Source organism: Rhinoderma darwinii, chromosome 5, assembly GCF_050947455.1.
Source record: "Rhinoderma darwinii isolate aRhiDar2 chromosome 5, aRhiDar2.hap1, whole genome shotgun sequence".
NCBI classification, from domain to species: Eukaryota; Metazoa; Chordata; class Amphibia; order Anura; family Rhinodermatidae; genus Rhinoderma; species Rhinoderma darwinii.
In genome coordinates, this window is record NC_134691.1 from 260,720,142 (window position 1) to 260,735,752 (window position 15,611).

General features: G+C 40.5%; 1 protein-coding gene across 2 annotated transcripts in view; it reads right to left on the reverse strand.

The window, feature by feature from the left end:
* Positions 1-15,611, reverse strand: part of LARS2 (leucyl-tRNA synthetase 2, mitochondrial) — a 243,775-nt gene that overhangs the window by 60,003 nt on the left and 168,161 nt on the right. For both annotated transcript variants that reach the window (XM_075828588.1, XM_075828589.1), the window contains exons 13-14: positions 2,496-2,594; positions 33-170 (exon numbers count right to left, since the gene is read on the reverse strand). In XM_075828588.1, the coding sequence (XP_075684703.1) occupies positions 33-170; positions 2,496-2,594 (237 nt within the window). The remainder of the gene's footprint in view (positions 1-32; positions 171-2,495; positions 2,595-15,611) is intronic.

Sequence of the window (15,611 nt, forward strand, 5' to 3'; positions counted from 1 at the left end):
GCAGAAAGTATGGCCCATGGATTATATTTAACCTGTGCTTCACCATGTCCTGGGACCGGCAGAAGTGGTTGAAAAATCTGGCGTAGTACAAATGCATCACAGCATGCTCTTTTCCTCCGATGTACAGATCTACAGGCATCCAGAAGTCAGCTAAAGATTTATCAAATGGTCTGAAAAATAAAAATTTGAGAAAAATGCTTTAAACATAATTTAAACGTCTAAATTATACAGTAGAAGTTCAGAAACCCAGCATCTGATTGTATGGAAATTTGTATTCTGACATTTAACTGCCTCAGCGACCCTACTGTGGTGGTGGATTCATGGTGATCCAATTCTGTGTGTTTTCTGGTGCTGACAATAGTGAGGGCACATTAATGTCAATGCTAATATGTTAAAATTGACACTTTTCTTTTAGCGCATAGTATAAAAACTAATGAAAGCTCTTATCAACCCAATATCCTTAACCCTCAATATATTGAAAAGAGATCAATACAGTACAATATTTTTTATTTCCAAGGCTGCAGAGAATGTTTTACCCAGGACTAGGGTTGCACGATGCATCGAATCTTCGATACTGTTTCGATGCCGTGCACCCTGAAACGGTTCGATACTGTTATTTCATGTATTTCGATACTAAGCTGTGCCGCCGCAAAGATTAGCATTGTAACACATTAATTTCTGAGAGTGGGGTTGCAGCTGTTTGATACAGCCATTGCCCCGCTCCTGAGTCCTGACAAATGCACGCGCGGTCAGCATGATGTGATGCGACCAGTGCTACACTAATGAGCGCCGGCACTGAAGACAGAACATGGCGGGCGCACTGCAAAACACCCCCATGTCCTGTCTTCAGTGCCTGCGCTCATTATTGCAGCGACGGCAAAATCACCTCATGTTGACCACTCGCGCACTTGTTGTCAGGAGCCGGTCAATGGCTGTATTACACAGCCGCAGCCCCACTCTAATGGTGGAGAACACAGAAACCTCTCATTTCCGCCGTTATTCTCCTGAATGCTGCGATCAAAGCTGACCGCAGCATTCAAGGGGTAAATGAGAATGGGGATGCCCTTTGGATCGCGTCACAGGGAATCCAAGGGCACTTGTTAATTTGCCAACGACTAACTTGGAGTAAATAAATTTTAATATTTGACTCGTGTTCTTCTTGTTTATCATTTGATTACCTTTGTCAACTTTACCTCTGTTAACCTTATAAGTAGGGAGTTGCACGATGCATCGAAACTTCGATACTGTTTCGATACCGTGCACCCTCAAACGGTTCGTTACCTTTATTTCATGTATTTCAATACTGTTCCGCCGCACAGCTTAGCATTGTAACACATGAATGTATGAGTGCGGGGCTGCGGCTGTGTAATACATGTGTAATACAGCCATTGTCCCGCTCCTGAGTCCTGACAATTGCGGGCGCGGTTAGCATGTAGTGATGTGACCAGTGCTGAGCTAATAATTGCCGGCACTGAAGGCAGAACATGGCAGGCGCACTACAAAACACCCCCATCTTCTGCCTTCAGTGCCTGCGCCGCCGCTCATTAGTCCAGCCAAATCACCTCATGCTGACCACGCGCGCACTTGTTGTCAGGAGCCGGTCAATGGCTGTATTACACAGCTGCAGCCCCACTCTAACGGTGGAGAACACAGAAACCTCTCATCTCCGCCGTTATTCTCCTGAATGCTGTGATCAAAGCTGACCGCAGCATTCAAGGGGTAAATGAGAATGGGGATGCCCTTTGGATCGCGTCACAGGGAATCCATGTGACGCGATCGAGGGACATACCATATATGGGCAGACAGCCCAGGGTGCATTGAAGGGCTGTCTGACCATATTTCCTGTTAGGGCATACTGAGGTATGTCCTAACAACTGCCTGTGTACTATCAGTACACAGGCTAATGTACTGGCATATAGATATATGCCAATACATTAAAGCTTGAAAAAAAAAAGTTGTAAAAAAACAATAAGTAATGTTACATTTAAAAAAAAACTAATTTTTTACAATAAACAGTCTTGATTCAAAAAATATACAAATATTTGGTATCGACGCGACCGTAATAACAAATTTATAACGTCATTCATGTTTATGCTGTTATAAAATAAAAAACTGCTTTCTTTCACTTATTAATGTGAGGCACGAGGTATTGTGAATTTTGAACCTCCATGTGCCTCACATTAATAGTAATTCACCCAATCATGTACCTCACACATTAACCCAAAGTTGTCCATTATGACTGAGGAACATGATCGGGTTAATTACTATTAATGTGAGGAACATGGTGGATCAAAATTCATCACACCACGCGCCCCACAGCAGAAAATGGAAGAACTTCTTTTTTTCATTATTGTTGGCAAAGTATCGTTTTGGTATCGAGTATCGCAATACTACCCAAAGTATTAGTATCGAAGTGAAAATTGTGATACCGTGACAACCCTACCCAGGACAATAAAAATAAATCAGCGCTTTCCATTCAGTTACAGCTAGTATACCTTTGAGTGTTAAGAGGATCTGTATATCTCAAATAATACCAAGCAGAGTCAACAAAAGTATCCATTGTATCGGTCTCTCTCACAGCTGCTCCAGCACACCTAAAAAACAGGTCGGATATACAAACTTGGTTATCGTGGTGAACTATTAAAGGATTCTCATATCATTCTTGGTTTGGCACTTTACACTGTTGACTTCCAATTACCTCTATGACAATATGACCCCATCTGACACTTGAAGCTTGGTTTTCAGGAATGTAAAGGCCAATTATCGGGCAAATGAGCATTCAAAGACGCTCGTTCATCAGCTGATCATATAGTTTTAAATACTGAAAATATTATCGTTGTCGGCAGCACAACTCCCTGTGTAAACAGGGAGACATGCTGCCGACGTGATAACAATGTATGGGGACGAGCACTCATCCGCATACATAGCTTCTTGTGAAAGGAGCAAACGAGCGCCTATCAACGAGTTGTCTTGTTGATCGGCGCTCGTTTACATGGCCCACGTCGGGCCGTGTAAAAGTACCTTATGTGACTACTACAATATTAGCACATTGTTATACTGCCACTGTACACATTAATTCTTACCCCTAATTTTTGCTAACTAACATTTGGCAGGTTAGTGATAAAAAATGTAGATACATAGGTCTGCATAGGACCTGTACATATAAGACGGTAGAATATTTACGATGAACTATGACTATTTAAAAAGTTGCTTTATTTGTCATTTTGGATGCATTGTAGAAAAAAAAAGCAATAGGTTGTGAAAATGCAAATACCACCTAACTACTTAGCGACCAGGTCTACTTTGGCCACGTTTGATCTTCCTGACAGAGCCTCATTTTTTAAATCTGACATGTTTCACTTTATGTGGTAATAACTTTGAAATGCTTTTACCTATTCAAGCGATTCCGAGATTGTTTTCTCATGACACATTGGACTTTATGTTACTGGCAAAATTTGCTCTATACATTCAGTATTCAATTGTGAAAAACACCAAAATTTAGCGAAAAATTGCAAAAATTAGCATTTTTCTCAATTTAAATGTATCTACTTCTAAGACAGGCAGTTAGACCACACAAAATTGTTGCTAATTATCATCCCCCATATGTCTACTTTAGATTGGCATAGTTTTTGAACATCCTCTTATTTTTCTAGGATATTACAAGGCTTAGAACTTTAGCAGTAATTTCTCACACTTTCGAGAAAATTGCAAAAGACTATTTTTTCAGAGACCAGTTAAGTTGTGAAGTGACTTTTAGGGCCTTATATATTAGAAACCCCCAATAATTCACCCCGTTTTAAAAACTTCACCCATCGAAGTATTCAAAACAGCATTTAAAGAGTTTCTTAACCCTTTAGACGTTTCACAGGAATTAAAGAAAAGTAGAGGTGAAATATCCCACATGTGGCCCTAGTGTGCTTATGGACTGAAGCACAGGCCTCAGAATCAAAGGAGTACCTAGTGGATTTTGGTCCTCCTTTTTATTAGAAAATATTTTGGGCACCATGTCAGGTTTAAAGAGGTCTTGCAGTGCCAAAACAGTGGCCCAATTTGGCAAACTAGACCCCTCAAGGAAATTATCTAGGGGTATAGTGAGCATTTTGACCCCACGGGTTTATTGCAGAAATTATTGGAAGTAGACCGTTAAAATGAAAATCTACATTCTTTCAAAGAAAATGTAGGTTTAGATAATATTTTCTAATTTCCACAAACACTAAAGGAGAAAAAGCACCGCAACATTTGTAAAGCAATTTCTCCCGAGTAAAACAATACCCCACACAGGGTCCTAAATGGCTGTTTGGACACACAACAGGGCTTAGTAGGGAAAGCGCACCATTTGGAGCTCAAAGTTAGCAGGAATGGTTTGCGGAGGCCTTGTCGCATGTGCAAAGCCCCCGAAGGGACAGAACAGTGGAGACACCCCCCCCCCCACAAGTGACCCAATATTGGAACGAAACACCTTGAGGAAATTAGCTAGGGATATAGTGAGCATTTTAACCCCACAGGTTTTTTGCAGAAATAATTTGAAGTAGGCCGTAAATATGAAAATCTACATTCTTTCAAAGAAAATGTAGGTTTAGATAATTTTTTCCCATTTCCACAAGGACTAAAGGAGAAAAAGCACCACAACATTTGTAAAGCAATTTCTCCCGAGTAAAACAATACCCCCATATATGGGGTCATAAACTGCTGTTTGGACACACAGCAGGGCTTAGAAGGGAAAGAGCGCCATTTGGCTTTTGGAGCTCAAATTTAGCAGGAATGGTTTGCGGAGGCCATGTCGCATTTGCAAAGCCCCTGAAGGACCAAAACAGAAAACGCCCAAAAAGTGACTCCATTTAGGAAACTACACCCCTCGAGGAATTCATATAAGGGTGTAGTGAGCATTTTGACCCCACAGGTTTTTCATAGATTTTATTACAATTGGGAAGTGAAAATAAAAACAATCCTTTTTCTTGAATAAGACGTCGTTTTAGCTCAGAATTCTTCGTTCTCAACAAATAAAAGGAAAAAAAGAACCGCAACGTTTGTAAAGCAACTTCTCTGCAGTACGTAAATACCCCGTATGTGGTCAGAAACTATTGTTTGGGCATACGGAAAGATTCAAAAGAGAAGGAGCGCCATTTGGCTTTTGGAGCACAGATTTTGCTGGATTGATTTCTTGGCACCAAAGCCCCTAAAGTACCAGTACAGTGGAAACTACCAAAAAGTGACATTTCACCCCTTGAAGAATTAATCTACGGGTGTAGTGAGCAATTTGACAACACAGATGTTTCATAGATTTTATTAGAATTGGGCAGTGAAAATAAAAACTAAATTTTTGGAGTACAGATTTTGCTTGATTGGTTTCTGGGCACCATGTCGCATTTGCAAAGCTCCTGTGGGATCAAAACAGTGGAAACCCCCAGTAGTGACCCCATTTTGGAAATTACACTCCTCAAGATATTCACATACGGGTGTAGTGAGCATGTTAACCCTGCAGGTGTTTTGCAGAAATTAGTGTGCACTCGTTGCTGCAGAGTGAAAATGTGATTTTTTTTCCATAGATATGCCAATATCTATTGCTTGTGCCACCATAACAAGTCAGCTCTCTATTTAAAATGCTGTGTTTCTCGGTTTTAGAAACACCCTACATGTGGCCCTATTTTTTTGCCTGGACATTCGACCAGGCTCAGGAGTGAAAGAGTACCATGCGAAGTTGAGGCCCAATTTGGCAACTTACACAGAATAAGTTCACAATTGCAGAGGCTCTGATGTGAAATAATAAAAGAAACCTCTGAGAAGTCACACCATTTTGGAAACTACGCCCCTCAAGGCATTTATTAAGAGGTGTAGTGAGCATTTTCACCCTGACAGGTCTTTTGCATAAACGATGGCGCAAAGTAAAAATTAGTAGTTTTGTTTGGAGTTTTACTGGTATTTCAGTTTATAATGTGGGGGTACATGTAAGCTGGACAAAGTACATCAGGGGCATAGTCAGGTGGTATAATAATGGGGTAAAAAAAAGAATAAAATAATCCATAGATGTGTGTTACGCTATGACACAATCCTTTATGCGCAGGCCAGTGTCGCACTAATAAATGGTCCTTACTTATTCCCCTTTTGGTCCACACTCCGCACTGTTGCAGTTTGGGGAATTTTACTGGGAAAGTGTTGTCCTGGTATAATACGGGCACCCTCACTTCCAGCAGATATGTTTGAGCCCTCCCCTTCCTGGTTCCCTAATTTTAGGGCCTTGACAAAATAGCCTCTTGAAACAGGCCCCTTGGGCCTGCACAACTGCATATTTTTTTATTTCCTGACTTATTGGAGCCTTAACTAATTTTATTTTTTCATAGATGTAGTGGCATGAGGGCTGTATTTTTGCGCGTTGCGCTGTAGTTATTATTGGTACCATTTTGGAGTACATTTGACTTTTTGATCACTTTTTATCTTTTTTTTTGGGAGGCAAGGTGACCAAAAAACAGCAATTCTGATATAGTTTTTTTTATATAGCGTTTACTACGCGTCATAAATTACATGTTAACGTTATTCTGCGGGCCAGTACGATTCCGGTGTTACCAAATTGATAGCACTTTTTTATGTTTTACAACTTTTTGCACAATAAAATTACTTCTAACTCCATGTTATAAGAGCCATAACTTTTTAATTTCTTCGTCGAGGGAGCTGTATGAGGGCTTGTTTTTTGCAAGATGAGCTGTAGTTTTTATAGGTACCATCTTTGAATACATGCGACTTTTTGATCACTATTTATTTCAATTTTTGGAAGACAAAAAGCCACCAAAAAAACCAGCAATTCTGGCAGTATTTTTTTTCTTCTTACGGCGTTCACTGCGGGGGACAAAGAACATAACATTTTTATAGTTCAGGTCGTTACAGACGCAGCCATACCAAAGATGTATGGTTTTATTTATTTTTTTCAATAATAAATGACTTGATAAGGGAAAAAGGGAGATTGTGTTTTATTTTATTTCTTGAAACTTTTATTTTATTTTTTACAACTTTTATTTTTACTTTTTTTACACTTTTGTTTAGTCCCACTTGGGGACTTGAAGGTCCAACTGTTTGATTGATGTTCTAATACATTGCACTACCAATGTAGTGCATTGTATTAGAACAGTCATTTGTTCACTGACAGCAAGCCGATCAGGCTCTGCCTCCGGTCGGTGCCTAATCGGCTTCCGCAATGGCAGACAGGAGGCCATTGTTAGGCCTCCTGCTGCCATAGTAGCAGTCGGCAGCCTTGCCATCGCATTGCAGCCACCGGCAACCCAGCGATCACGTTGCTGGGGTATCGGTGGCTAAAAACCCCTGGGTGCCAGCTGTAACATACCGCGACGTAAAGGTACTGCGCATTGCGGGAAGCCCTGCCCAACAGTGCCGTATATATAAGGCGGATGTCGGGAAGGGGTTAAAGACCAAGCATTCTTTTTTGCTCCTCTCTTTCCAAGAGTCAGAACTTTTTTATTTTTACTTCAACATAGCCACATGAGGGCTTATTTTTTGCGGGACGAGGTGTATTTTTTAATTGCTGCATTTTTGGGAGCATACAGTATATTACATTGATGAACTTTTTTGGGTGAGGGGATTGAAAAAAACCCCAGCTATATCAGCATTGTTTTTCGTGGTTTAAATTTATGCAATTCACTGTGCGGTATAAATAATATGTATAGGTTTTTTATGTTTTACTACGTTTGCACAATAAAAATACTAACACCAAAGAGAATGCGCCCCAGCATATAAACGGCGATGTGCCAGGAGCCCACTTGCACCCAACACGTTTAGCCACCAGGCTTTGTCCCTGATAAAGCCTGGTGGCAAAACGCGTTGACTGGGCTCCTGGCGCATGGCTTCTCTTTACATCATTGTTGATCTGTATGGTTTGTTATTTGCATCCTACTTTTTGGTTATGTTGCCATTATTGTGGTCAATTTCAGCTGTTTAACCCCTTCCCTCTTTGGCCACTTTTGACCTTCCTGACAGAGCCTCATTTTTCAAATCTGACATGTTTCACTTTATGTGGTAATAACTACGGAATGCTTTCATCTATCCAAGCGATTCTGAGATTGTTTTCTCGTGACACATTGCACTTTAAGTTACTGGCAAAATTTGCTCAATATGTTCAGTATTTAATTGTGAAAAACACCAAAATTTAGCGAAAAATTGCAAAAATTTGCATTTTTCTCAATTTAAATGTATCTGCTTGTAAGACAGGCAGTTATAATACACAAAATTCTTGCTAATTAACATCCCCATATGTCTACTTTAGATTGGCATCGTTTTTTGAACATCTTTTTATTTTTCTATGACATCACAAGGCTTAGAACTTTAGCAGCAATTTCTCACATTTTCAAGAAAATTTCAAAAGGCTAATTTTACAGGGGCCAGTTCAGTTGTGAAGTTGCTTTGAGGGCCTTATATATTAGAAACCCCCAAAAAGTCACCCCATTTAAAAAACTTCACCCCTCAAAGTATTCAAAACAGCATTTAGAAAATGTCTTAACCCTTTACACATTTCACAGGAATTAAAGCAAAGTAGAGGTGAAATTTACACATTTCATATTTTTTTGCAGAAATACATTTTGAATACAATTTTTTTTATAACACAGAAGGTTTTACCAGAGAAATGCAACTCAAAATTTGTTGCCCAGGTTCTGCAGTTTTAGGAAATATCCCACATGTGGCTCTAGCGTGCTACTGGACTGAAGCACCGGCCTCAGAAGCAAAGGAGCACCTAGTGGATTTTGGGGCCTTATTATTGTTAGAATATATTTTAGGAACCATGTCAGGTTTGAAGGGCTCTTGCGGTGCCAAAACAGTGAAAATCCCCCAAAAGTGACCCCATCTGGGAAACTACACACCTCAAGGAAATTATCTAGTGGTGTAGTGAGCATTTTGACCGCACAGGTTTTTTACAGAAATTATTGGAAGTAGGCCGTGAAAATTTAAATCTAAATTTTTTCAAAGAAAATGTAGGTTTAGCTAATTTTTTATAATTTCCACAAGGACTGAAGGAGAAAAAGCACCGCAAAATTTGTAAAGCAATTTCTCCCGAGTAAAACAATACCCCACATGTGGTAATAAACGGTTGTTTGGAAACACGGCGTGGCTGAGAAGGGAAAGAGCGCTATTTGGCTTTTGGAGTTCACATTTAGCAGGAATGGTTTGCGGAGGCCATGTCACATTTACAAAGCCCCTGAGGGGACAAAACAGTGGAAACCCCCCACAAGTGACCCCATTTTGGAAACTACACCCATTGAGGAAATTATCTAGGGGTATAGTGAGTGTTTTTGACCCCACAGGTTTTTTGCATAAATTATTGGAAGTAGGCCTTGAAAATGACAATCTAAATTTTTTCAAAGAAAATGTAGGTTTAGCTAATTTTTTATAATTTCCACAAGGACTGAAGGAGAAAAAGCACCGCAAAATTTGTAAAGCAATTTCTCCCGAGTAAAACAATACCCCACATGTGGTAATAAACGGTTGTTTGGAGACACGGTGTGGCTGAGAAGGGAAAGAGCGCTATTTGGCTTTTGGAGATCACATTTAGCAGGAATAGTTTGCGGAGGCCATGTCACATTTACAAAGCCCCTGAGGGGACAAAACAGTGGAAACACCCCACAAGTGACCCCATTTTGGAAACTACACCCATTGAGGAAATGATCTAGGGGTATAGTGAGTGTTTTGACCCCACAGGTTTTTTGCATAAATTATTGGAAGTAGGCCGTAAAAATGACAATCTAAATTTTTTCAAAGAAAATGTAGGTTTAGCTCATTTTTTCTCATTTCCACAAGGACTGAAGGATAAAAAGCACCGTAAAATTTGTAAAGCAATTTCTGACGAGTAAAACAATACCCCACATGTGGTAATAAACGGCTGTTTGAACACACGGCGAGGCTTAGAAAGGAAAGAGCGCTATTTGGCTTTTGGAGATCACATTTAGCAGGAATGATTTGCAGAGGCCAGGTCACATTTGCAAAGCCCCTGAGGGGACAAAACAATGAAAACGCCGAAAAAGTGACTCCATTTAGGAAACTACACCTCTTGAGGAATTCATCTAGGGGTGTAGTGAGCGTTTTGAACCCCACAGATGTTTCATAGAACTTATTAGAATTGGGCAGTGAAAATAAAAACAATCCTTTTTCTTCAATAAGACGTAGTTTTAGCGCAAATTTTTTCATTTTCTCAACAAATAAAGGAAAAAAAGAAACCAACATTTGTAAAGCAATTTCTCCCGAGTACGGCAATACCCCATATGTGGTCATAAACTGCTGTTTGGGCAAACGGCAGGGCTCAGAAGGGAAGGACCGCCATTTGGAGTGCAGATGTTGCTGGATTGGTTTCTGGGCGCCTGTGGGCCCAAAACAGTGGAAACCCCCCAGAAGTGACCCCATTTTGGAAACTACACCCCTCAATGCATTTACCAAGGGGTGTAGTAAGCATTTTAACCCTGCAGGTGTTTTGTAGAAATTAGTGTGCACTCAATGTTGCAGAGTGAAAATGGGATATTTTTCCATAGATATGCCAATATGTGGTGCCCGGCTTGTGCCACCATAACGAGACAGCTCTCTAATTATTATGCGGTGTTTCCCGGTTTTAGAAACACCCTACATGTGACCGTAATCTTTTGCCTGGACATATGACAGGGCTCAGGAGTGAAGAGTACCATGCGGAGTGGAGGCCTAATTTGGCGATTTACAAAGTATTGGTTCACAACTGCAGAGGCTCAGATGTGAAATAATAAAAAGAAACCACTGAGAAGTGACCCTATTATGGAAACTGCACCCCTCAAGGCATTTATTAAGGGGTGTAGTGAGCATTTTCACCCCACAGGTCTTTTCCATAAATGAATGCACTGCGGATGGTGCAAATGAAAAATTTATATTTTTCCCTAGATATGCCATTCAGTGGCAAATATGTCATGCCAAGCTTATGACGCTGGAGACACACACCCCAAAATTTTTTAAAAGGGTTCTCCCAGGTATGACGATGCCATATATGTTGAAGGAAACTGCTGTTTGGGCACGCTGTAGGGTTCAGAGCCGAGGGAGCACCATTTGGCTTTTGGAGAGCGGATTTTGCTTGGTACTATATTTGTTTGAGTATTGCTGGTGTTTCCATTTATAATGTGGGGGTACATGTAAGCGGGGCGGAGTATATAAGGGGCATAGTCAGGTGGTATAATAATGGGGTAAAAAAATAAATATAAAAATAATCCATAGATGTGTGTTACGCTGTGAAGCAATCCTTTCTGCACAGGCAGGTGTTACACTGATAAATGGCGTCCTTTCTTATGCCCCTTTTGGTCCACACTCCGCACCTTTGTAGTTTGGGGAATTTTGCTGGGAAAGTGTTGTCCTGGTATAATACGGGCACTGTCGCTTCCAGCGGATATGTTTGGGCTCTTCCCTTCGTGGTTCCCTAATTTTAGGTCCTTGATAAATCGCCTCTTGAAACAAAAGAAATGTTCCCCTCGGGCACAACTGCATATTTTTTTATTTCCTGACTTATTGGAGCCGTAACTAATTTTATTTTTCATAGACGTAGTGGTATGAGGGCTGGTTTGTTGCGGGACGAGCTGTAGTTATTATTGGTACCATTTTGGGGTACATGCAACTTTTTGATCACCTTTTATCCTATTTTTTGGGATGCCAGGTAAACAAAAAACGCAATTCTGGCACAGCTTTTTTAGGTTTTTTTTATACAGCGTTCACCATGCGTTATAAATGACATGTTAACTTTATTCTGCGGGTCAGTACGATTCCGGCGATACCTAATTTATAGCACTTTTTTATGTTTTACAACTTTTTGCACAATAAAACTACTTTTGTAAAAAGAATGTATTTTTTCTGTCGCCAAGTTGTGAGAACCATAACTTTTTAATTTTTTTATCGACAGAGGTGTATGAGTGCTTGTTTTTGGCGGGACGAGCTATAGTTTTTATAGGTACCATTTTTGGATACGTGAGACTTTTTGATCACTTTTTATTCTAATATTTGTAGGGCAAAGTGACCAAAAAACAGAAACTCTGGTAAAGTTTTTTACGTTTTTTTTTTTACGCTGTTCACCGCGTGCAATAAGTAATATAATATTTTGATACCTCAGGTCGTTACGGTCGTGGCGATACCAAATACATATAGTTTATTATTATTTTTTAATAATAAAGGACTTGATAAGAGTAAAAGGGGGATTGTGTTTTATTTGATTAGTTGAAACTTTTATTGTTTTCAAAGTTTTATTTTTTGCACTTTTTTTTACACTTTTTCTCAAGTCCCACTAGGGGACTTGAACGTCCAACGGTCAGATTTTTTTTTTCTAATACATTGCACTACCTGTGTAGTGCAATGTATTAGATCTGTCAGTCATTCACTGACAGCAAGCCGATTAGGCTTCGCCTCCCGGCGGGGCCTAAATCGGCTTCCGTAATGGCAGAGCAGGAGACCATTGTGTTTCCTGTTGCCATAACAGCAGTCACCAGTCCTGATTGCCTGTCAGGGCTGGCGATCTGCTAGTAACCGCTACGATGCAGCAATCGCTTTCGATTGCTGCATCGAAGGGGTTAATGGCAGGGATCGGAGCTAGCTCTGGTTCCTGCCGTTACAGGTGGATGTCAGCTGTACAGTACAGCTGACTTCCACCGTTGATGACGCCGGATCAGCTCATGACCCAGCGCCATCTTGCCGGCAGCTACGGAAGCCGATCAGGCTCCGCCGCCGGGCGGATCTTGACTGGCTTCGGTGCTAGGCAGACCGGGAGGCCAGTATTAGGCCTCCGGTTGCCATTGCAGCCACCGGAACCCTGGCAATTTCATTGCTGGGGTTCCGATGAGCTGCAAACACCTTAAGGGCAGCGATCGCGTTTGAGCGCTGCACTTAAGGGGTTAATGGCGGGGATCGAAGCTAATTTCGGTCCCCGCCATTACAGTCGGATGTCAGCTGTAAGATCCAGCTGAGATCCGACGATGATGGCACCGGCTCAGCTTCTGAACCGGTGCCAAACATTTGCCGTAAATATACGGCATTTTGCGGGAAGTCAATGTTTTCCATGACGTACATTTACGGCAAATGTCGGGAAGGGGTTAAAGATCTCTTTCTGACTTACCAGTGCTTACTAACTACAATGTATTATATTATGGTATAGATGTTATTGCCAGTAGCCCACTCAGTAATTTCTTAACTGTGTGGACTCTTTTTATCTTTTTATGCTACTGTTGTGTGTTTCTTTTAAAATCATATCGCAATAAAAACTATTTTATTTGAAATGTTTGGTCATTTAACACTGGACGTTCGCATTGGTATTTATACAATAAAAACACTTTTAAACAAAGATTATTTGTTTTTAAATTGCCACATTTCAAGCCATAACTTTTGTTTTTTTCCTTCGATGTGGCCTTGTTTTTTTTGGGAAAAGATGTACTTTTCATTGGTATTATTTTGGGGAACATGGGACTTATTAATGAACTTTTATTAATTTTTTGTGGTGAGAATGAAAAAAGCTACTTCGCCGTTTCTTTTCATTTCTTTTGTACGGCGTTGAACTGTCGGTTTACTTAATGCGTTAACTTTTTTGTTCGGGTAACTACGATCGCGGTAATACTATATAGGTCTACTTTTTTTTTTTTTACACTTCTAGTAAATAAAACCAATTTTTATGGATAAAAAAGCATTTATTTTATTTTTACCGACATTTTTTTTTAATATTAACTTTATTTAATGGTTTTTAATTTATTTCTTTTTAGTCCCACTAGAGAACTTCAATTTGCTATCTTTTGATCACTGATAATGTTTTGGGATACTTAGTATATCAAAAGCATTATTGCCTGGCAGTTTAAAACTGACAGGCAATTTATTAAACCATGCTTCTGAACGGGAGCCCCCTCCGTCTGTCAAACCACTTTAATGCCGCGATAGCTATTGACCATGGCATTTAAGGGGTTAAACGGCCGGTATTGGAGGTTTTTCCAATCTTAGCCGTTGTGGCGGATGTCTGGCTGTCTGTCACAGTCGGGCTCTCGTGGTAATCTTGCGGGTACGGTTTCTGTGCCCGCATAATCACAATCACGTACATGCACAGCAAAATGCACGAAGGGTTGCCTTCCCATGACGTGCATGATTATGCATTAAGGCGTTACAGGGAACCTCTCAGCAGTTTTGAGGCCTAAAGAAATATAGGGGAGGGAATTTTACAAAATACTTTTTTTCTCGGTCATGCAAGTAGCATGACCGAGAAACTGATGATTGATTCCCCTGGCGCAGTGGTCACATGTGCCTCTCTCTGCTCTGAGTGACGGCACTAGCGGGCCAATCAGGAGATCGCTAGAGCAGAGTGACGAGACTTGCAGCGTGCAGTGCATAAATAAGCGTGACTCTTCTCTGGTGGCGCTGCCTGCGCGCTGCATGCAAGTTCTCCAAACCTCCCCCCATTAGCACATAAGCGACAGACCGCTATAATTAGAGTGTCCATCACTACTTTCTGCTGCGCTCAGTGTGGGCAGCACAATCTAGATGACAGGTTCCTTTTAAAGGGAATGCATCACCTATATTTGTTTATTAACCCATTCATGCAATATCACATAACTGTACGTGATAAGGGTTAAGGGGAAGTATGGAGCGAGCTCACGGGCTGAGCTCGCTCCATACACAGCGGGTGACAGCTGTGTTACGTAGCCGACAACTCACTGCAACTGGCGGAATCAAAGCTCACTTTGATTACGCCCATTTAACACCTTAAATGCCGCAGTTAATTGCGACCGTTGCATTTAAAGTGTTAGAATCAGGGTGTCACCCTCTCAAACAATCCATCACGCCCCTCTGCGGCACGATCGGCCTGTAACAACAAAAAATAAAAAGTTAACATAACTGGTATCGCCACATCCGTAAAAGTCAGAACTATCGCAATATAGCGTTGTTTAACCCACTTGGTGAACGCCGTAAAAAAATAAATAAATAAAACACGCAAATTGCTGGTTTTTGGTCACCTTAGCGCTCCAAAAGAAAAAAATAAAAGGTGATCAAAAAGTCGAATATGCCCCAAAATGGTATCAGTGAAAACTACAGCTCACCTGCAAAATTTAAGCCCTCACATCGCTAAGTTGATGGAAAAATAAAAAAAGTTATGGCTCCCAGAATATGGCGACACAAAAGATTTTTTTAATTTAGCAAATAGTTTTCTTTTTTTAAAAGTGGTAAAACATAAAACAAAAGATATAAATTTGATATCGCCGTAATCGTATAAACCTGTAGGATAAGGTGAATATGTAGTTTTTACAGCCTGATAGATGGCGTAAATATAAAACCCCCCAAAAAATGGCGTAATCGCTGCTTTTTGCCCATTTCACCCCACAAATAATTTACATTATGCGGTACAATAAATGGTGCCATGAAAAACTACAACTTGTCCCGCAAAAAACAAGCCCTCATATGGCTATATAGATGGAAAAATGAAAAAAAAAATATATAGCTTTTGGAAGGTGGGTGGGGGGGCGGGGTGGTAGTGAATATCTGAAAAAAATGGAGGGGAGGGGTTCATTATAACCAGATAATGGAACACAAACTTTTTTTCTAATGTTTTTATTTTTTGATTGTAAATTCTTTAATTCTATTTTCTGCAC